Raw genomic sequence first — 24,297 nt, forward strand, 5'->3', positions numbered from 1 at the left:
ACAAGGTTTTCAAACTGTTGGAAACCATCAACAAATCGTTGGAACAGTTTCTGATGCTGAATGAATTATTGCAAGCTTCTCAGAGTGCTACTCTGAGAGATAAAATTAAAATATCAGATGACCAAACGCTGCATTGCAGTTTGACAAAGCTGACTACTTTAGGAAGTGGTGATCCTGCTTGTGAATTCTACAAAGCTACATGTGTTTTTTATCCTGCAGAAATTGCACAGATGATTGTTAACCACTCAGGCCGGTTCAACGAACATCACATCCGTGGGCAGCTACTCGTTCAGCCAGTTTGACGTACCACAAATGGCTGGTGCAGGCAAAAGTTAGTATGCCTATTAATCATCTAACACTGCTGCTTCGCGGGATTTGTTTTCACCTTATGAATTGAGAAGTTACGTACTTCCATGACATCTCTGTTTCATAATTAGAACTAATATGGAATTGATCGATATCTGTTGCTTTTTAATCATATTGATAAGGGATAGAATATGAGACGCACTTTATTTAGTTTCAAGGTATTTGCTTTAAAAGGTATCACGTCCTTTCCTGCCATCTCGAGAATATTTTGTGAATTATAACTTGAAAATTCTTGCAACTTATGAAGGGGAAGCACGAAAGCAAATACTGCGCAGATATTTTTTTCTTCGCAGGCTAGCAGCTACTTAGTAATACGAACAGTGACTATGCATAGCAAGAGGTTGATGGAGAAGTGGCAGACAGTGCAGATGAAGAAGAAATAGCTTCAGCCATAACAACTTTGTCCGCTGTTCAATGGTTGTGGCGAGAGGTAGATATTGTCATGAGCACACAAAACATACTCTTCATGGGTGTGCCAGGTACAAGAAAGCATTTTGCATCTATTGTAGAGGGTTTTTTTTTTTTTTTTTTTTTTTTTTTTTTTTTTTTTTTTTTTTTTTTGCTATTATTCGACGACAAAGTGGTTGACCTAATTGTTTGAGAAACAAATACGTACACGACAGAGTGTATACTTGGCGTGCCCTTGAAACCAAGGTCGTGCGTCCGGAAGTGGAAACCAGTGACGGGAGGAAATTTATATGCTCTTGGGGCTTGTAATGTTCATGGGGACAGAAATCCACCCTGAAGAGCTATTTCACCATGGATGGACTTTTAGAAACCCCTATATTCCCTCAAATAATGGTAAGGGCAAGGGGAAGGTTTGAACTGATCTTGTGATATTTGTTGATAAGTCTACGCGGGATACATACACGGGACAAAGCTTTTCAAAATTCAGCCTTTCCCGGAAATTATAAACGGAAATTTTCAGATGGCCCACATCCCCACCAAAAAATTTCTGTGGACGAGTGAGTCCCTTACACCCTGGAAAGGCAGACGTGGAATAAAAATTCATATTTCCTTATATATTTTTGTAAATATTGCATGTGATTATGGACAACGCTGAACAGCAGCCATCACGTATATTGCTCAGAAACATAGGACTTAATGTCAGTAAGTAGTCCTAAAAATTTTATTACGTTATATTTCGTAGATTTAACATTATGAATTCTTTAACTTGATGGTGTCTAAACCTCAACTGAGCTTCAATTTAAATACCGCCTGAGAATTGAGCAGCTCTGGATTAAATTGCCGACTAGAGGGCTTAATGGAAATCTTTTAAGAAATGTAAAATGTCTGCAGTCCTGTTTGAATAATAATGTTATTTGCTTGACGTCCCACTAACTACGTTTACGCTCTTCGGAGACGCCGAGGTGCCGGAATTCAGTCCCGCAGGAGTTCTTTTGTGTGCCAGTAAATCTACCAACACGAGGCTGACGTATTTGAGCACCTTCAAATAAAACCGGACTGAGCCAGGATCGAACCTGCCAAGTTGGGGTCAGAAGGCCAGCGCCTTAACAGTCTGCGCCACTCAGCCCGGCCAGTCCTGTTTGAATCTAAGTGATACATTGATGATAATAGGCTACAGCAAACTGCAGAGTACTGAAAATCAAGCTTAGTTGTGATGAAGAAGGGGACATTATTTCTGTATTGCAGAGAATGATCATAAACTAAGCTGATTTTGGCACAATCTGTGCTAAAAGTAATATGGATGCCATATGCAAATGAGACTGTGAACCCTTTCTCTCATGTTACAATAATGTTTTGCCTGATAGGTGCCATTGCTTGTCTACAGGAAACATCAGTCTTTTTTTCTGAAATGTATTTTGAAAGCTAGATTCTGAAAATACCAAAAAGTTCAATTAGACACTCCAATTTTCCCATTTTAAAGTCCTGCTTTCTGCACTTCCACCTCAACAATTCCAATCTCTATCTATGATTTAACAGCTTCCTGACCAATCTTACTGAGGGAAAGGTTCTGGAAAAGAGAGGATGAGGAAGATCGGACTAAGTACCTTCAAAATCTGATGCTAAATCTTCGATATACTACCTACCAAGAGATGAAGCACGAAGCTGAAGACAGGAAATTGTGGTTGCATCAACAAGGCTTCACATTTAAAAACTAACACGGCGTAAAACACTAGGTGCCCAGGACAAACACAAAAGGTGAAAAGGAATGCAACAAGTGAATGTAAGTAATGTAAAGGAACAAACAAATGTCAAATCAAATTATGTATATAAAGATAGGAACATTAATACAAATGTTCATTTGTCACTTATACACTATGTTCCTTTCCATAACTTATAAATTTCATTTACGAATTATCATCCTAGTCACTGACTGCTTCTCAAGTGTTGTGACCTCATATACATATGTTCTAGATGTGACCGCATCATCCACTGTTATCTTTCACCTTCAACAATTAATACTAAAAGGATACCCCTGTGATTATCTTCACTTGGCCTAGGTTTGGGTGAATCTGTGGAATTTGATTTTGGCTCTTGTTCCTGTTGTTTCCTTTACTCACAATGAAGATATTGCAGGGGAAAATTTAATAAAGGCATCAGCTGGGTTTAGTACAATGATTTTTTATGTAGGATTTTAACAGCTAATTTCTTTTTTAGTCTCTAAAAGAATTAGCCTTCTTAAAATGGTGCATAATTTCTGTAAACTAACCAGTATACATTTAAGAGAATTCCCTAGTTCTTAACAGACTGTGGAATGATGATATTCTAAAGTATGAACAGATTAGATTAAGTTGATTTAAACAATCGGGACATCAGAAAGAATATAAATAGTGAGGAACATTTAATATACATATTTCAAAGAATTTGTAGACATGTCCAGTGCTAAATGCAGTATGTGTAATTAGTCAACTGCATGAACTTTCTACTCAGTAAGTTTTTACACCTCTGCAGGTATTCAATGTGTTTCATCCTGATGGTTACGTGCTATATTCGAGTGAGAATCGCATCAAATAGTTTGCACAACCAAACAAATTATCAGCTTGTCAAAAAAAAAAATTTACAAATCTGGCAATTACACTCAAAATGCATTAAGACATTAAAATTCACTGGGATTTTGTGGTAATCTAGAATGTTTTGTCAAGGTCTTAAAATTCACAGGGATTTAGTTACAAGTAAAATGGAAACACATTCAGAAAAAAGGTCTACTGACCTGCTCCTGATGTACTGCATGCTGAGCTTGTAGTTCTGATGTGAACTTCTCTTGTAGAACTGTTTCACGAATACTGAACTGCTCGTTGAGGTGCTGCCTAAGGCGAGCAAGAGCTTTCGAATGAGCTTCATCCAACTCCATACGCAATACTTCCAACATTTTCTGGGATACTTCTTCCCCTTTCTTGACATTCAAACCAGCAGTTTCATTCACATCAAGTTGTGACAAGTTTCCAACATCCATTTCGATCTGCACAAAACAGTAACATCACAGTAAGTAAGAAATTAAAATGAGAATAATCAGAAGTTAAACAATTCTAACAAAAAGAAAGGCACTTCCATTACAGAATGGAATATCATCAGGGGTCTAGAATGGAAGTCTCCTTGATGAATTACTGACTTTCCAAGTTACCTTATGTGAACTGATTAATATTAGTAATGACCCTAGTTCCTTTCACATGCAATATTTTCCATTTCTGAACAGAATAAACAACTTACTACTGTTTTCTTTTCCTAACTGGTCAGATGCATTTTTCCAATCCATCTCACATCACTCAATCTCACCCCCCACTCTTCCAATTAACTCATTGGCATACGTTGCCCGCCGCCTGCCAGGCGGTCTACTGAGAGGTAAGCTTTCTGTATAGTTCAAGCCTTCTGACTATAGATGGCATGACATGCAGTATTATAGTCTTATTAGTTTCATGACCATATTGATAGTTTAGTATATACAATTATAAAGATGGGAATCTTCCACCTAATCAATACTTTTTGATATATAGCTTCTAAAATATATCTGTATCACATTAGTATACAGGACTGGTTTCGACCCCTGTTCAGGTCATCTTCAGCTGATTATAGAACCTAATATTAACATAATGTACAATTCAAAGCATCACTAAATCCAATAATGATTATCACGTATATAATAATAATACGGTATTGTAGTGTTAAAATGTGTTTAGGTGTTTTTCTATTAGTCTAAAATGTTCGTCAATGTTCATATGACATGCAATGTGCGTCTCTAAAATTCCACTTAATCTATTTCTAAATGCCACATAATTCGTTAAAAAATCATGTATAATGTTCTTCTAACTTAAAATTGTTCTATAGCATTCTTATAGCACACATTAAAAACATTTTGATCTGTGTTCATAAAACATTTCATTAATTTGTAGTTTGGTGAATATTCTAGTATGTTCACTGGTGTGCACGACGTGCTCCCGAACAACACATACCAACAAACTAAGAATGGCAGATCAATTGACAAGTCCAATGGAACACAACTATGAAGATGGGAGCACTTGCACTTATTAAACTAGACAATGAGGCTGACAACATAAAATTAAATTACATATTTTGATGTTTTAATGTAAATTAAGTAGCATAATAACAAACACTGAATGTGTGTACTCATCAAGATCAACAGCCCACATCAGTGAACATACTAGAATATTCAGCAAACTACAAATTAATGAAATGTTTGATCAACACAGATCAAAATAATTTTTTTTTTGTGTGTGTGTGCTATAATACTGTAGAACAATTTTAAGTTAGAAGAACATTATACATCATTATTTTAACAAATTATGTGGCATTTAGGAATAGATTAAGTGGAATTTTAGAGACTCGCACTGCAAGTCATATGAACATTGACAAACATTTTAGACTAGAAGAAAAACACCTAACACATTTTAACACTATAATATTATTATTAGTATATACGTGATAATCATCATTGGATTTAGTGATGCTTTGAATTGTACATTATGTTAACATTAGGTTCTATAATCAGCTGAAGATGACCTGAATAGGGGTTGAAACCAGTCCTGTATACTAATGTGATATAGATATACTGTATTTTAGAAGCTATATATCAAAGTATTGATTAGGTGGAAGATTCCCATCTTTATAATTGTGTATATGACATGCACTATACTGTCTGAAAGCTGAGAATCTGCTCTCTCTCTCTGGAAGTTGGAATGAACATCATAGATTGCGTCATGCAGCGGGCAATTGCTCTCCAAGTAGGATGACTACCCATTTGATAATCAGCAGAAATGGCCGGCCCTAGTAAACACTGTACTACAAGGAATAAAATTCCCTCCAAAGTTAAATAAAGAAATCCTGCATATCTCAGAACGTGGCCAAACAACCTATCTCTTCTTAGAGTTAAATACTGCCAAATGTTCCCTTCACACCTACTCAGTTTAATACAAATTCATTTGTAATCCAACTGAGAATCTCGCTTTATTTATTCTACTATAACACCACATTTCGAAGGCCTCCATTTTCTGTTTTTCTTATGCAATTATCATCCATTTTACTTCAATCTTGTGCCACGCTCCAGGCAAATACTTTCAGAAACGACACTCTGATATGTACATTTATGTTTGTGGTAAATAGTCTTTCCTTTTTCATGAAAGACTTTTTTACTGATGGCAACCTACATTTTATGTCCTGCTTACTTTGTTCATCGTTGGACAATTCACTATTATTATTATTATTATTATTATTATTATTATTATTATTATTATTATTATTATTATTATTACTATTATTATTATTTTACTCCCTATCTCAGAGAGAGAGAGAGAGAGATTAATCCATGTATCCTCTTTCTTACATGAAACATTCAAAATGCCTGCCGTCGCAGTGAATCCCACATATCCCTGGATATTGTACATGTATGCATCAATGCTAATGGAGGACATTTTGAACATTTCATAAGATATGCTGGTATGTTCTGTTCCTGTATACTTTCCATGATTAATGAACTGTGTAGAATTGAAGAAAATTAGTTTTGAAATAAAGCATTTCCAGACCAATATCCAGATAACATATTTTCTTCTTCTAAGTGTGAGGAACGAGTCCTGAAAGTTTTGCCATACCTTATTATTACATTCTGTACACGGAACAGGAATCTGACCACTATGATAAAATATGAGGATTATTGGTTACCATTAAATCAAGAAGGGTATGGGAGGAACAAGGAGCTATGCTTATGGTATGGTTAGTCAGTTGTTGTGGTAATAATGTCATACTGCACGAATGGGATATATTTAGCAGTTGCTTTGTGTCACCTGTTGCCTTTGCTGAAGTCGGCAAATATTAATATATCGCATTTCTGCAAGAATTGTGACAACTCAAAAATGAACCTTTCTGAGAAAAGTTTAAGACACCATAAATCAAGGATATTTTATCAAACTATTTCTGCATGATAAAATTTAGCATATATTATATCACATTTTAATAGAGTTTCAATTAAGTAAATCACAACCAAGTAGTCAATATTCTTGAATGAAGATCTTCAATATGCTGAAGTGAAGCATTTGTGATTTTTTGCAAGAAAGAAAGGAGTTACACTTATGACAGTTTTCTAGATCAAAAGAGTGATTATTTTTGCATATGGTGCATGTCATAATTTAAAAACGACTTTTTGAGTTGTACCACTATTCTTACGGGGGTGTGGTATGTTTACAAGTTGGTAGTAATCTGTGTAGAATATCTTCAAAATCAGTCATATGTCCAACTTAAAGCAGGCCTGTAGACAGCACCAATTAAGACTTTTACAGGAGAGAGAGTTGTCTACATGAAAATGAACATGGGGTCTCAGTTCAGTAGAGTGGCTAGAGGTGTAAACAATTTTTGATATTGCCCCTAAAGTAAAAAGCTCCTCCTCTTCCACCTCTCTGCATAATGGACGCATCCCAATTTTCCCCTTAAAATTTTGGAAAATAAAAGACCTTCCTTGCTTAAAGTACACTTTTCATTTTCAACAAAAATCGTATTAGTAATATTTGAAATATTTAACTGGATGAATTGCAGTATGCAAGAAAACTCTTCCGACAGATCAACAGCTGGACACTCAGTTGCGCTGATTTTACAATCCACTTTCCATGAAGGATAGCAATTATTTCCATAGCATGTGTCTAAATTGGATGATAGAGAACTTTTAAAATGTGTGTTGTATTTACTGGTGGTGATGAGAAATGAAGGACATAGTAGTAATGTTCAAATTCATGTTTTAAATAACAATGTGTGAAAACTCTGAATGTGATTGGTTCCTTCTAATGTGCACAAAATACACTCAACTAAGTCTACATGTTAATAGTAACAGCCATAGCAATAAAATGGTAGTACCAGTAATATTTTGTTTTACCAATTATTACTGCTGCATAGGGCCTCTAAATATTAGTTCCTAATTAGCATCGACCTCTAAGAGCTTTTGTTACCATGTTTTTCCTTCACTCCCACCTAGATGTACCTGATTCCTTCACAAAGCTGCAGGTTGTTCTTACTGGGTCTTCTTGGATTTTTTCTCTCTTCACCTGGTAGTCCTAGAGTGGAGAGTCTGATTCTACCCAGCACCTCACATTCAAAAAGTATGTGTTCAGTTGATTCCTCTGCTTCATTGCATTTCCTACATATGTTGTCTCTTATTACTCTAATTCTATGTAGGTGTTTTTTCAGATGGCAGTGTCATGTCAACAGTCCTACTACTCCTATTATATTTTCTCTGCCGAGTTTCAACAGCTCTTTAGTATGCTTCTTGTTTGGTCCTTTTATCAGTTCCTTTACAAGCCTGCTGTAGGACTACTTTCTTTCCAATTTTAAGATACCATCAGTGTCTTGTTATACAAGTTACACAGCTGGTATTGGTTATTGATCAATTGGTTTGTAGCGAGACTATCAATACATGATAAGCAGTTGCTATTAGTTTGCTATATCCCTATTGATACTACTGATTCTTTCACATTCGAGATGGTTTTCAAATACTGTACATCTAATTTTCTTTTGTTACAATTCTTTCCTCCCATCAAAGACTCACCCTAGATTTTTGTTACAAAATTTGTAGAAAAAAGTGTATCCATTACATGGATAAATATGGTAGGCCCTAATTGATTCTTTGCTCGACTTCCAAAACCACTTTGAATTATTGTGGTTGTAGCTTGATTCCTAGCACAAGCTCTTTAGTTGGTTCGCTCTTTCAGGCTCCCGTGTTAAATTTCATACATTTTTTTTTCTATCTGCTTACATCACACCAACACAGATAGGTCTTATGGCAATGATGGGATAGGAAAGGCCTAGGAGTGGGAAGGAATTAGCTGTGGCCTTAATTAAGGTACAGCCCCAGCATTTGCCTGGTGTGAAAATGGGAACCCACAGAAAACCATCTTCAAGGCTGCCAACAGTCGGATTTGAACCCACTATCTCCTCAATGCAAGCAAACAGATGTGTGCCCTTAACAACTAAGCCAACTCACTTGGTGGAAGTACCTTCTAATCCATGCTAAATCTACTGGTCCCTGCTTTCGTTTTAATCTAGCCCTTCAGTACACTTTTACATTTTGGCGCTTATTTGAAATAGCCCCGCTGATCCTTGATTCAAGAATTCACAAGCCATTCTGGGTATTTGCTCTATACCGATGGTCATTCAAGCTTCCATTTTAAAATTTCATACATTCTCAGATAATATTCATACTGACAATACACCAATAGTTATTTCTTCAGAGTCCACAAGGAGTTTCCTGAATATGGCCATTTATGCTGCTCCCGAACAGTATTAAGATGCTTTAATATTCATTATAACAGTGTTATCCAGGGCCTACACAGAAGTTTACAACCCAATGAATGAATCTTCCCAAAATTATCAGACTCTTTTTGTTTAATTCATTTACATATTGCAAGTAAGGAATAGAGCCTGCAACAGGAATATGAATGATGTCATTAAAAATTGCTACAAATAGTGCAACCCACCACTATATGCCAGAATTTTATAAAACAACAAGACTTTCATTGTATGCTAGTGACACATACTTCAGATAAAATAATTAATAAAAATTGAACAACTTTCCACTAAATTGCTGGGGGAAAAAAAAAAAAGGTGTCCCAGAAATATCACAAAAAGGATTGAAGAAATATAGTGATAAGCTGCCTTGTTAGTTAGATTCAATTTTATTTTTGCAAGATAATGGGATGGAACACAACCAGAGTAACTAGGTTTTTCAGAAGTAAGGAACATCCAAGGATCTCCAACATGCTGATATGTAAAAGAAAGTTTGGTAATATAGTTGTCTGGGAAAACTAGTTCCTTAATGACAATCATCCTACACTTTCAAAGGTGCCCATGTATGAATGTAAGATCATCACATACAAAGGATCATAGCAAACACCGTATTATGTATCTGAAATCTCTGCAGTACTCAGTTCTTCACCACTATCATCATAATTTCACAGTTCCAGTTTCCCAGGTACTGTTAATGAGCCTCCTCCAGTTCTTCATACAAAGTCAAATTCCAACCCCAATTCCAAATTCTACCTGTCAATATCATGAAAAGTCAATCCCTGTAATCAGTAAACAAAAATATAACTCAAGCTTTCTCTCCTCTATCAAAATGAAGTCCTTCATACTCCCAAAAGTATCAGTTTCAAATGCTGAGAAAGCAAAAATTACATCACCTCAAACTGCAAAACATACAATCAAAGAACAATTAAGCTGCATATTAACACATTCGGTGGGCAATGCGGCGAGATCCGCGGCTAACAGCTAAAATTACATATAAAATAAATACAAAGTTTAATCCCCCAACTCAATACTTTACATAAACTGCGATGTTAACAAAAACATTACAATAAGTTACGAGGTACTAGTTTCGACCCTGTATGGGTCATCATCAGCCTAGCCAAGATACATATGCATATGCCAAAGTCTTGAAACAGAATTACATGGTAGAATGAAATATAAAAGAATGAATTAAGTATATGATGGAATGATGCACATAAAATGGTGAATCTATGCACTGTTATAGATGTAACAATGTTATGTTTATCAGTGACAAAATCTTTAGAGTTACGTCACGTATAATTAAACTATATGAACATTTATCGTACAATTATCGTAAAATTGAATAAAATGAGCTCTGTTGACGAATATTCTAATATTGCACATTTAAAATCGTAATATGCCGGTTTTAAAGTGAAATCCAAATGCTTCTACTGAGATCTAGAAGATATAAAGTTTAACATTGGCACAGAGGGAATCTTTCTTGCATGATGTCCAATAAATCCACAACAGAGGTTAAATGTTGATAGAACTGTTCGACATTCTTGTAATATAATAAAATCTTGCTGTGCTATACTCCCAATTCAAGTAGGAACCAATAGAACCTTGCGCGCAATGTAAAACAACCTTACCGGTGGAGTGCAACTGACAGAATGAATATTCAATATTCATCAACAGAGCTCATTTTATTCAATTTTACAATAATTGTACAATAAATATTCATATAGTTTAATTATACGTGACATAACTCTAAAGATTTTATTTATCACTGATAAACATAACATTGTTATATCTATAACAGTTCATAGATTCACCATTTTATGTGCATCATTCCATCATATACTTAATTCATTCTTTTATATTTCATTCCACCGTGAAATTCTGTTTCAGGATTTTGACATATGCATATGTATCTTGGCTAGGCTGATGATGACCCATACAGGGTCGAAAGTAGTACCTCGTAACTTATTGTACTGTTTTTGTAAACATCACAATTTATGTAAAGTATTGAGTAGGTGGATTAAACTTTGTATTTATTTTATATGTAATCTTAATTCAATACGGAACCAATAATGAAGTTTATAACCTTGAATAACAGCTAAAAGTCGCTTGCTCGGCAGGGAACGCGGATATATCTGCGGAATCTAATTATATTTTCTTCTCAGCTGTCTGCCTACAGAGGTTCATTTCTTTTTCATCAACGTGTTCTGGATGAGTCTGCCCTATGATGTGATATTTTTCAACGATGTTCTTTCAATACTATTGTGTCATCCACAAGTTGCATCATAAAGAACGCATCTTACCTCCGGGCAAGAACGACCTAAAGCCTAGCTCGCGCTGAAGCTTTATCTCATCGCCTACTCTCCCTTGGATGCAATAACATTGCTATAGAAGGGTTTTCTGGAGATACGATACTATATAGACAGACTTCTCTGATAACACATTAGAAGTGAAGCCCAATTTATAATCCTCAGTTTTCAGTTCTTCCTTCATGACAGGAGTGTGTGTTTACTGCGAATCACGAAAGTTGCACGGCATTTATTATCATCTGCATGTGTTCCCTAGTACAGGCACAATTCATAATTTCCTTCTAAACTCCAGCGACCAGGGTTCAATTCAATTGTTTTCTTATATTTTTTCTGCTAAAATGTCTAAAATGAATTACCGGCTCCTACTGTTAAAGGAGGATGATTTATGGACCATGATAAACAAAATGCTGGAATTTAGTGGGGAGGATAGTGATCTTAGTGAAGTAAGTTCTGCCGAAGGGGAATTTATGATGGGAATTTACCTGGAACAAGTACTGCAGGTTCGAGTGTACAGTGTTCAGGCCCAGATAATGCAAATATTCAGCAGTCACGAAAGAGATGACACTGGTTCGATTCCAGTTCAAGTAGCGATCATGACAGTGATGATAATACTGATAATATTACAATCAGTGCGACTTCTCCATCAACCTAGAGTGAAAGTGGATAAAGAGGCTCCTGCTTTGATCCGAAATTCCATCAGGGTGTAAAGGGAGAGTTTTCAGGGAAAACAAAACTGAGCAAAATATTTGCATTATTTTTTGATGATGAGAGATGCCAGAACATAGCTGAACAGACAAACCTTTATGCCCAGCAGAAAATTGCACATAAAATCCAGCTTAGTCGAGACCAAGACTGGGTTCTGACAAATGAGGACAAGATAAAGCTTCTTATGGGCATATTGCTGCTGCAGGGGATTGTACAGAAACCTAAATTAGGGCATTATTTTTCTCGCAATCGCTTCTTGGCCACACCTATTTTCTATGAGCTGATGACAGAAGAGGTTTTTCCTCCTCCTCAGCTTTGTACATTTCTCTGATAATGAGGTGTATAATGGACAAATTCCTCCCAGAATTTATTTGACCACCTAGTAGCAAAATTTTCAGAAGTTTATACTCCTGATGGTAGAGTGTCAGTTGATGAGAGCCTCTTGTTATGGAAATGACAGCTAGGGTGGAAGGTTTACATACCAAGAAAAAAGAGAGATCACGTTTCGGAATGGAATCATACAAATTATGCGAAGCTGGGATGAGGTACATATATAACAATCTTGTATACTGGAATAAACAGAGAGCTCCTCACCGAGATTCTCGGAGTAGATATTTCGAATATTTCAAAGCCTTCAAGAATTGTGTTTACGTTGGCCAAAAACATTTTGAATCAGGGGTATCTTATTGGCATGGACAATTATTACAGCAGTCCAGAACTCTTTGATCTTCTGAACCAATACAATACAGATGCCGATGGTACTGTACGAAGTAATTGAAAGCAACTTCCAAAAGAAGTATGAAACGGAATCTCAAAAAAGAAGTATCCGTTTCATACCAGAAGTTGATGGCTCTCAAGTGGAGGGATAAGAGGGAAGTCTGTATGCTGAATAGCATCCACAATGGCAAAATGAAGACGGTCTCAGATGGAAAAGGGGGGGACGAAACAGAAACCCCTTGTATGCACTGATTACAGTGATGCTATGGGAGGTGTCGATATATCCGATCAATATATTGTTACGTATGCCACTACCAGAAAGAGACTGAAGAAATATTACCAGAAAATATCTGGACATTCACTGGATCTCACAGTGTTCAACTCCTTCATAATACACAGGTAAAATGGAGAAATATACACTAATCTGCAGTTCAGAATGCATCTTATCAAAGAAATTCTGGACAATTATACAGGATCAAATCCTCAGGAGGCGAATCGTACAGGCACATCCACTATATCTGGCCGCGAGATTCACAGATAGACATTTTCCTGAAATAAATCCACCTTCTAAGTCAGGCAAGGAGAAGCACAAAAGCAAGAGGTGTGTGGTGTGTACTTCCAGAAAGGAAAAGCAAGACACTATCATTATGTGACACCAACATCATCATCAGCATCATTTCCCAACTCCAGTTTCCCGGGTGTGGTGTATCATTACGTGTCTGGATTGCAAAGTGCCCCTGTGTCCCACTCCCTGCTTCCAGGGGCCTGTTCTACGAGCAAACTTTTCAACTTTTCAACTTTACACTTTTCACTTCTTGAAAAGTGCAAAGTCTTTCTGTTCCACCAAGATCTAGGTTTTACTTTTCAATTTCTTTGCAAAGTGAAAAGTCTTTGTGAATGAGTGATCCAATCAAGTTTACTCCATGGGCAAACTGTATAATAATCTAAGATTGTAATACTTTATTTACTGCGGCGAACTTGACGGTATAATTGTGGTACCATTAGTTTTAAAGTTTGGATCAAGGGAAAGAAAGACTATTACAAGAAGCTGGCTGTGCTGGGAGTTGTCAAGGAGGAACAGGACATCCTCTTTTGGCAGCTTTAAAAAATAATCTCTCAAATGATGACTAGCCATCAATATTAACGGGAGTACCATCAACACATCCACACACAGAAGGAAATTCATCCTTCATTAGAAATTCCGTCGCTATATTATGTGGATTATCAGGCCAACGTACTATGTTAGAAAATATTACATTTACTAAAACATCTAAGACTTTGGTAACAGTTCTTCAAATAAGTGATTTTGATGTCCCATGCATTGCTGCTACACCATGCAGCTGGGCACCATTTCCTAACCAATGTAAGAATATAAGAATTTGTTCTTTTTCAGAAAGGGATCGACTTCTTTTTGTTGCTTTTTTCAATAAATGACTAACATTTCAAGAATATAGTCAGCTTGTGTTGGGAAAATACGAAAACACTCTCAAAATTCCATCGAAGTGAGGTTATGAAAATTAATCCTGTCTTTGTACATTCTCTAGTTGGATTCAGCATCACTGTCCTCACTTTATGACAAAAGCTCTCGTTGTAAAATGTATATCACTAAACCAATTTCTGAAAATTTTCACTTCATTTCTTTGCACTTTGCATTTTTGTATCAGTGGAGGAACATAAAAGGCTTAAAAAGTGAAAAAAGTCCTGACTTTTCACTATGCAAGCTAAATCTGAAAAGTGATAGTGAAACAAAATCTGAACTGAAAAGTACATATGTTGCGAAGTTCATTCGTGGAACAGGCCCCTGGTGTATCATACTCAACAGCTGTAAAAAACACAACGCTATAAAGACCGTAAATATTACCTGTACTGTAGTGTAGTGTAGTATAATCTGTGTGTGTAAGTTATGAATTATAAGTAGAACAAATTGGATCCCACAAAAGTGCTAACCAACATAACAGAAGATTTTGTGAGTATTATAATTTATTCCATCCTCAATCTTTTAAGTGCATGTAAAATTTGTAGATCTACCTTTTAAATGCACAAAATGTCTCTTTCCAGGCTTAAAATACTTAGGTATAATTTACTGTATAAACAAAAACCAGAGTTTTGCTATTAGGAAGAAACAAGCTCAGTATTATAGTGCAAAATCACTTAGTACGTTCTTTCACAAAGTATTGAGAAAAAATACGATTTTTCAACACTCAAATACACTATATTCAAGTAAATATTTCTCTTAGGGTCTTTCAACAGTTTATTTTAGTCTTAGATTCTTATTAAGCAAGTAATTAAATATTTTCTTCAGTCAAGGAAATCACTCCCCACCTAGAAGTGAGCCAGAGTGTACTGAGCTCCTCGCTTAAGGGGTTACGGTTTAGGAAAGAGTTGAGAGATTACAGTTATACTCACCTCCTTGGCACGAACTTGCAGTTTGCATTTGCGGATGTGAATATCACGGCTTCTGATCTGAGCCTCCAATTCCAACTTTTGTGAGTGCAGGCAATCAACTTGGTCACGCAGTCGGTCCTCTATGTCATGAAGACTTGCTTCCAGCACTGTCTTCTGACGTTGCAGTTCCTGTTAGTTACAAATACCACAATCATCACAACAAGCAACAATATATAATTATTACTAAGGACAATGGACTTTCAGTAAATGGAATATGAAAATAACAATGAGCAAATTGTAGGACGGTAAAAACAAGAGTTACTTTTTAAGTAAGGTCTGACTGGCTGCAGCTATGTACATTTTGTCTATCTGTAGAAACATGCATATGTGCCAGCTCCCGGCATACCTTACGCACAAACAGACTCCATTTGCACTTGTGGCATCACATTGTCTGCGATTCGGTTTTTGACAGCAAGAAATATGTCAGTGGCAGATATTCACCGCCAGATATGTGAGGTATACAGCTTCCATGCAATGAGCGACAGCAAAGTGCATAAATGAGCAAGATCGTTGAAGGACAGATGAACCGTAATCGGGCCGACCTTCTGTAATCGCTGATGATTTGGTACACGCAGTTGACACAAAAATTAATAAAGACTGGCGATTCACAATTTCCACTTTGTCACTGGGATTTCCACAAATTTCAAGGTTAGTGCTGCACAACATAGTTCTGAAATCTTGCCATACAGAAAACTGCAGACTCATCCATTAGGAGCTGTAGCTAGGAGGAATATTATCACAAGATATTTTTATTAACCCAGTCTAGAAAGTCAAGAATAACAGCTGAGAGGACTTGTCATGCTGACCACATGACACCTCATAATCTGCAGGCCCTCTGGCTGAGCAGCGGTCGCTTGGTAGGTCATGACCTTTCGGTGCTGTTTCAGCCATGGGGTTTTGGTTTATTTTTATTAAACTAGAGGATGCATTACAAATATTAATTTGAATTTTGTAAGGACATTATTTCACATGTACACAACAAAATAAATGCAAAAATTATTCTGGATTTATATTTTTTGCTCACAAAACAATAATAATGAATACAAAATTGAAAAAAGATAATTCTCTAAAATCTGGTATAAATCCTCCATGTGTTTTAACACGTTCACTCTCAGCTCCCTCCACGGCTATTTAAACATGCAGCCCAGTGATTTTTAGAAGCCGGCTTGACTCCTTAGATAACATATAACAGTATCACTCCTATACTTTAACACTAGAACAATGGAAGGAGTCAAAATAACACTCTCCTTCAATTTTCCTTTAATGTGTGCATTCTTGTATCATTTGTCTTCAAATATCTGAACTTTACCGTTTTTCGTCCTGTTTACGGTGATGTATCGCATCCAGCAAAATATTTACATTTTCATAGATTTTTTTATATGATATACCGTGGACAACGGTAGAGGTCATTTTGACACCTGTGCAATTCCTTATGACAACACAGCAGTTTGTACTGTCAGACAACAGAGTATACCCGGCCTGGATTAAGAGTATTGTTGAGCTCTTATTGTCAGATGAGTGTTCCAATTGTGGGATTATTGTACTCATCTCATCATTTACAAATTGCTTCTCGTACAGATATGTCATGTTTCAATCGTCTTTCTACTGACGATGTGTCTCGCATGCTAGAAAATTAAGATGTTGAGTCTGAAAGTGAACTTAACTGATTCAGATGGTAATTTCTTGCTTGAGACAAGCGAGACTAGTGAGGACGAAGATTACAAAGAGACAGAGGAGGAAATATCTGTAGGAGAAATCGAAAATGCTAATCTGCCTCTGAACTCACCCCAAACGTTTGTCTCAGATGTTTCATCAATGAAGATGGTCGCCTGAGATGAAACCAAGTGGGAGGTTTTGAATTTGGACTCCTCTGGAAGGCGGCCTTCAATGAAAGTCCTTAAAGAGTGGGGAGGTCCTACCATATATGCTTACTGCAGAGTTGACAACTCTGTCATTAGTGCATTTTGCCTCCTCTTTGATGAATCGATGCTTCGTCTAATGAAACGATACGCAGAATTGAACGCTAAGGAAGAACTAAAGAACACGAACTGGACCGTGTCGCTCGAGGAGTTGGAAGCTATGATTGCTATCGTGTATACCCGCGTTGTCCTGTGTTTGAAACGTGTCTGTGGATGATCTATGGTTGTATTTTTGTGGACAAAAATTGATGAACACAATGTCAAGAGAGATTTTGAGGGCTTCTCAGATTCCTCCTTTCCAACGAGAAATCAACCCGACCTGAGAGCCTACCAGCTAACAGCTTTATTCTTGTCTCTGAAATCTGGGATAAATTTGTGGAAAATTGCCTTCACTGTTACCACCCAAGTGAAAATATTACAGTCAATGAACAATTATACTTCCCAGCAAAAACCAGGTGCAGATTTACCCAGTTTATGACAAACAAGCCCGACAAGTATGGACTCAAATTCTCGACTGCTGCAGACATGGACTCAAAATACATCTGCAATGCCTTTCCATACCTTGGTAAAGTCGACGCATTTCCTGATAAGCAGCCACTGGGAGAGTACATCTTACTTTGCCTCATGGAGCCATTCCTAAGCCAAGGGAGAAATATGACAGACAGCATTTTTTCATCTCTCCAACTTAATATGAAGCTCCAAGAGGAAAAGACTTTGTTGGTGAGGACAATTAACCCCATTTGTCGATAAATCCCTACTGATGTGAAGAAGTCCAAGTATGAATTATACTCTACAACCACCTTGCGATAGAATGGGAACATACAGTGCACCCTGACAGTGTACCCAGGGAAGAAGAATGTCTTTCTCAGCACAAGTAACAATGAGCATGGAATGAAAGAAGAAGCCATAAACTAACTTTCTACAACATCACGAAACACGGCGTAGATGTCGTGCACCAAATATCTCATAAATATACCACCAAGGCTGCATGCAGGAGGTAGCTAACGCATGTCTATTACGATATCCTAGACCTACCAGCTGTCAATGCTTGGTCATTTGCAAGAAAGTAACGGGTAGGAAGATAAAACTGAAGAAGTTCATCCTGCAGCTGGCAAGTGAAGGTGGGAGGAGCAAGTGCAGCAGCAACAACAACAACAACAAGAGGAAGAAGGTGAAGAACCGTATCCATCTAAAATATGGAAGAAGTGCCAGGTTGGTCTGTGTAATGGCAACAAATCTAGCAATTCCTGCAACAAGCGTCTCAAAGCAGTGTGCGAAAAGTGTGCACAAAAAGTAGAAGTTGTGGCAAAATGTGTTTAGGATTTTTTTAATTTTAATAAAGTATTTCTGAAAAAGTATAATTGTTACAATGTGGATAACTAAGAAAACTTGTTCGATTGGTTAATTTTGTGAAAACAGAAACATGGTGCAGTTGTTTGTGATTATTCATGTGTCCATAGTAATAAAAAAAGGTCCATACATTAATGTCACGTCTTTGTGTATAAAATAAATCTGTGGAAACGCAGTAGAAGAATATGCATCTCTTGTTGTGGTCTACTTTGAACGTTTCCAAGCATTTCTTATGAAGTGTCAAAATGACTCCTTACTGCTGTTGTAGTGTTAAACCCTAAAAAATTTTAAAATTTGTACATAAGCAGTCACTGGGAGAGAACGTCGTACTTCGCCTCATGGAGCCGTTATCCAAACCAAGGGAGAAACATGATAAGACGATCTACTACAATTTTTTAGTTGCCATGACTATTCATTATATCACTCAGCGCCACTTGACTTCCAACCATGCACTTCACAGAGCTTGGGACTGGCACATGTTTATTTAGATCACACATCCCACACTGCAGGAAATTTCCTAAAGCTGTAGTAAATGTTCATCTGCCCACTATCTACCGACAGACTGATATACTGTGTCATCTAACGTTATCTTTGAACGTAAAAAGTTGGCGTGAATTCAAATCCGACTAAGGTTGGATACGGTACTTTAAATATGTGAAATCTAATCCGACCATGATTGGATACGGGAGCGAATGTATTAATAGTAAGCCTAAGGATCTATTCCTGCGTTGCATGCATACTGCATGCCCCTATGGGTGGGGGCGGTAGAATAACACCCACGGTATTCCCTGCCTGTCGTAAAAGGGGACAAGGGGTTCTCAACTTGGGAACATGGATTGGCAACCACTGTTCCCCTAGCTGAGTCTGACACTACTACTAACTGCGTTTGTCAGGCTCCTCGCTTTCATCTTTTCTAACCAATCTCCCTTAGTCAACTCTTGTTCTTTTCAGTCCACAAAAGGTATTAGGTTTTTGAGGCCTAGAGAGTCTTTCATTTTCATGCCTTTCGTGGCCCTTCTCTTTCCTTTTACTGATACCTTCATTTTCCAAAAGGTCCGTCTTCAACCATTTTCCTTTTGATCAGTGTTAACAGAAGATTTTTGCCTGGCTGTACTTCTTTTAAATAACAACCACCACCACCATTCTGCATGTATGATATTCACTCTCATGCTGCACCTTAAGTTGAAGAGTTCTTTCATTTGCTCCAGTTCACAATCTTTTCTTTCAACACAAGGTAATCTGCTGCCATTGCTCTTACTGAACATTACCTTCCCTACTTCTTGTTAAGACTCCTTATCCTGGGTAGAGGTAATGGGTCTTAAGCCTACATTAAGGCAGGAAGAGTTGCATCATGCACTTCAAATTCAACTTCATCACACAGTGCAAAGTAAGAAATTAAAACTTTTGGAAGAAGCTTAAAAACTGATTGTTAATAATGTATGTCATAACCTTTTTCCAGAATCTGATTATTGGTTACTGTAGATTAAAAGCATCTATAACTCCGCCATTGTCCGGTCCCAAGTCCGGAATGAGAAAGGAGGAGGGTTTGCTGGTCTGGCACCCAGCTGTAAAACTGCCAACGCCGAGTGTTGGGCGGCGGGAGATAACCTGACTCCCTAAGGGGGCCAACGGCTTCGGGCGAATGAGCCCCTAACACTGGACAACAGCCCTCATTCATCCACTGCACAAAAAAGGAGACTTTTTTTTTTTTTTTTTTTTTTTTTGCTAAGGGCTTTACGTCGCACTGACACAGATAGGTCTTATAGCGACGATGGGATAGGAAAGGCCTAGGAGTTGGAAGGAAGCGGCCGTGGCCTTAATTAAGGTACAGCCCCAGCATTTGCCTGGAGTGAAAATGGGAAACCACGGAAAACCATCTTCAGGGCTGCCGATAGTGGGATTCGAACCTACTATCTCCCGGATGCAAGCTCACAGCCGCGCGCCTACGCGCACGGCCAACTCGCCCAGTAAAAAGGAGACAAAACCGACCCTAATAACTACAGGGGAATCTCGCTCTTAGACATAACATACAAAATATGTTCAATAATTATCCTTAATAGGATAAGTTTACAACTTGAGAAAGAACTAGGAGAATATCAAGGAGGTTTCAGACCCTGGAGGTGCTGTCCTGATCAGATCATGAGTCTTAAGTTGATAATGGACTATAACAGGAGAAGAAACAGAGATATGGTGATAACATTTGTAGATTTCAAGAAAGCTTATGATTGCATCCATAGAGAATCTCTGTTTAAAATTTTAGGACACCTTGGACTACACCCCAAATTAATAAACATGATAAAATTGACTCTCACCAACACCAAATCAAAAGCAAAGTTTAGGGGTGAAACATCAGAGACATTTGAAATTAAAACTGGACTACGGCAGGGAGATGGGCTCTCACCACTATTATTTAACTGTGCTCTAGAAATGGTAATGAGGGAATGGTTTAGGAAATGTCCTCCCAAAATAAAGATTGGCCGAGAAATCAAAACAAATTGCCTGGGTTTTGCTGACTATTTAGCATTACTAGCAGTGGACATAAAAGAAGCAAAAATCCAGATATCAGAACTTCAAAACATTGCAAATAAAATTGGCCTCAAAATATCATTTGAAAAAACAGATATTATGCCCCAAAAATAAAACACAGCTAAAAGAAGTCACCATAAATGGTAATAAAATCAAAATAGTAACTCAATTTAAATATCTTGGAGAAGTAATAACACATAACCTAAATGAAAAAATCTCAATCCAAATAAGAACAAATATATTAGCTAAAGCACAAAAATTAACATGGGATATCTACAAAAAGAAATGTCTATCAATAAATACAAAAATAAAACACTACAACACAGTTATAAAACCGGAAGCTACATATGCAGCAGAAACACTCTTTTACCTGAATAAACAATCAAAGACTGACAGACTTCAGAAAATTGAAAGGAGGATTGGAAGAACCTGCATCAACAAAAAATACAAGAAAGATGGACAGTGGAGGTTAATACCTAACAAAGTCGTGTACAAAGATCTAGAATCCATTACAGATACTATGCGTAAGAGGAGACTGGGATTCTTTGGACATATCATGAGGATGCAGGATTCGAGACTTCTGAAACAACTAGTACAACACAATCTCGTCTCAAAAAATACCACAACAGGATGTAAATGGATCAGAGAAGTAAAAGAGGATCTGAAGGAAATAGGCCTTACAACAGAAGACACCACAAATAAGATAAAATTGAATACAAAACTCAAGAATACAAACCTCCGCTTGACCCTTACACAAAATAAACCAACAACACGCACATTTTCAACTGAGGAAAGAGCACGAAGATCGGAGCATCTGAAATACTGGGAGGACCGCAAAGCCCGAACAATCCCTTCGAAGAGACCTGAACGACGGACTGACTAAAGTGATCCTATGTGGTCATAAAAGAAGAAGAAAAAGAAGAAAAGCATTTATGCAAAAGTGGAATAGCTGAGAATCTATCCTGCATTAAATGTAATAAAGCAGAATAAAATGTTAAACACGTATTCTGTGACTGTAAAGCCTGAGAGTCACTTTAACAAAATAAATGAACTGGTTAAGGCCCCTTTAGAAGCCCCAAAACATTATTAATTTTTAAAAGTGAATTTATTCAAAAAAGAGGAGTATGACAGGGATGCTAATGTGACAGAACAAAACTTTACCTATTAATTAATTTAGATAAAATGAGGTTCAATATGTTTTCAAATTAGGTCACATAAGTGACGACTTCAAGGCTTATTGTCCATGGCAATACATAATAAAGGAAAAGTTTGAATGCCTCTCTCCTCCCACCTAACTCAACGCAGTATTGCTCTAGACGGAGAATTCCTATTTTAGTCGCAATAGGGTTGTCAAGTTTCCTAAACTGACTGAATTTCTCCTAGTTTTGTTTGCTATACATCAAGAAGTTTGGACATTCCTCCACAGATGACTTTACCAAAAACTATGCTATTAAATACTGAATATTTGTAGGTTAGGAACTGACTCAGCATTGTTCTAGTACTTACCAACTCTTAAATTAGTAAAGAAATTGTATGCTTTCACCAGAATCTATAATTTGGAACATTTTGGTCAGTGTTGGCCGGTACTGACCGTCACTCCGCTAACTCCGCAGTTTAACCCGAGGGAAAGGTCGGAATCCTTTGCAATGTAACAAACTTTTCAAACCTTCTTTTGGCTAATTTAAAAATCTCATAAAGCTATAACTTTAAACCGTGGATAGAGAGTGAATTACCCTCTTGAGCTCCCCTTCATCTTGGTTTGAGGTGAGTACGTTTTGTAACTGGTTTTCCCTCTGTAATATGTTAAAGTAATTTCTATACGAGTCACCTCAGTAGTTTGGGAATAGCTCCTGTTTCATCGGCCTAGAGCCCCTTAGGTTTTTTTTAGTGTTCATATTTAGGAGTGCAATTATACGCCTCCATTCATTTTGTGTTCGGGCCATTAATTTAACCTGTTATTCTTATTCCACGAAGGCCCAGTAGGTTGAGTATTTAATACCCCTGCAAAAATAAGTTCCACTTGCAAATGGTGGTTTGAGAGACCCGAGATTGATGTAATGTTGCCTTGAGTAGGCAGTATGGAACCAAGAGCCTGTTAGCTCTTTTTCAAATTTTGTAATAGTAAAGAGTGCCTCTGGAAGGCTAGATATTTGTATTTTGGAGAGCAAGTGCTCTTGAATTAGGCGATTTCTGCCCTTGAATAATTTGTGCTCTTTTGTAAATTTGAGCTAGGAGCTCAGGAAATTGTGAAGCGAGGGGTTTGAAGCCCAGGATTTGTAAACATCACTAAAACTTGGATCTGTCTTGTTTTGTTTCTAGTTTGTCATTGTACCTGATATATTATTGTGTTCACTCGATGAAAGATTGTTAAGTTTGAAGTTCTAAAAGAAAAATATAAACTTTTACAATTTTAATTCAATTCTTGATACTGTAGATAGACCCATTCAAGCCCGCACCTTCTTTCATCACCTCTGCGTTCCACAGACAACCCGGAATAATAATAATAATAATAATAATTTATTATTATTATTATTATTATTATTATTATTATTATTATTATTATTATTATTATTGTACCGGGAGGTACACCTCTACGCCGCACATTTAAATCTTGAGCCTAAAAGAACTCCTCTACAGGAGAAACACTGAACTTGAAACTAGACCTATTTAAACCTTTTCTCAGAAGATGTCACTACCGTAATTTTGTTATTGTGAAATTTCCAGTACTGTGTGAATTTCAACTTGTTTTGTTTTCCGTTCATCAAGAAGTTTGGACATTCTCTCATGGATGTCACTGCTAGAAAACTATGATCATGCACCCTGGTGCGAAGTGAAAGAAATTTTTTTAAGAAGTTTTGTATTCATAAGTTTTTTTTAATAATTGATGTTCATTTATTTTTGGGTTGGCAATATTTATCTTTTCTTTCCGCCAGCTTTGAAACCAGCCAATCCCTAATTTTTGTAATTAATTTCCAACCAATCCTGGGTTTCTTCTTCGACTTTTGAGTGTAAATTTTGAATTTTCCCATAAAATTGAGAGGGTGTGGCTTGATTATTCATGAAAGAACTCGAACTTTCCCCGAGGGTTTATAAACTGTGGATTTTCACGTCTCTTGGCCATTAGATCAACATCTAAGTGTGTGTGTGCGCGCGCGCGCGCGCGCGCCAAGCAGGAGGCGGGAGGCGCCTCTTTTCATCAGGCAGCAGTACTCCGACAAGGT

At 37.1% G+C, this 24,297-nt stretch overlaps 1 protein-coding gene across 2 annotated transcripts in view; it reads right to left on the minus strand.

The window, feature by feature from the left end:
- LOC136857364 (uncharacterized) overlaps window positions 1–24,297 on the minus strand; it is a 99,474-nt gene that overhangs the window by 10,192 nt on the left and 64,985 nt on the right. For both annotated transcript variants that reach the window (XM_068225270.1, XM_067135987.2), the window contains exons 4-5: window positions 15,243–15,410; window positions 3,542–3,790 (exon numbers count right to left, since the gene is read on the minus strand). In XM_068225270.1, the coding sequence (XP_068081371.1) occupies window positions 3,542–3,790; window positions 15,243–15,410 (417 nt within the window). The remainder of the gene's footprint in view (window positions 1–3,541; window positions 3,791–15,242; window positions 15,411–24,297) is intronic.

Source organism: Anabrus simplex, chromosome 1, assembly GCF_040414725.1.
Source record: "Anabrus simplex isolate iqAnaSimp1 chromosome 1, ASM4041472v1, whole genome shotgun sequence".
NCBI classification, from domain to species: Eukaryota; Metazoa; Arthropoda; class Insecta; order Orthoptera; family Tettigoniidae; genus Anabrus; species Anabrus simplex.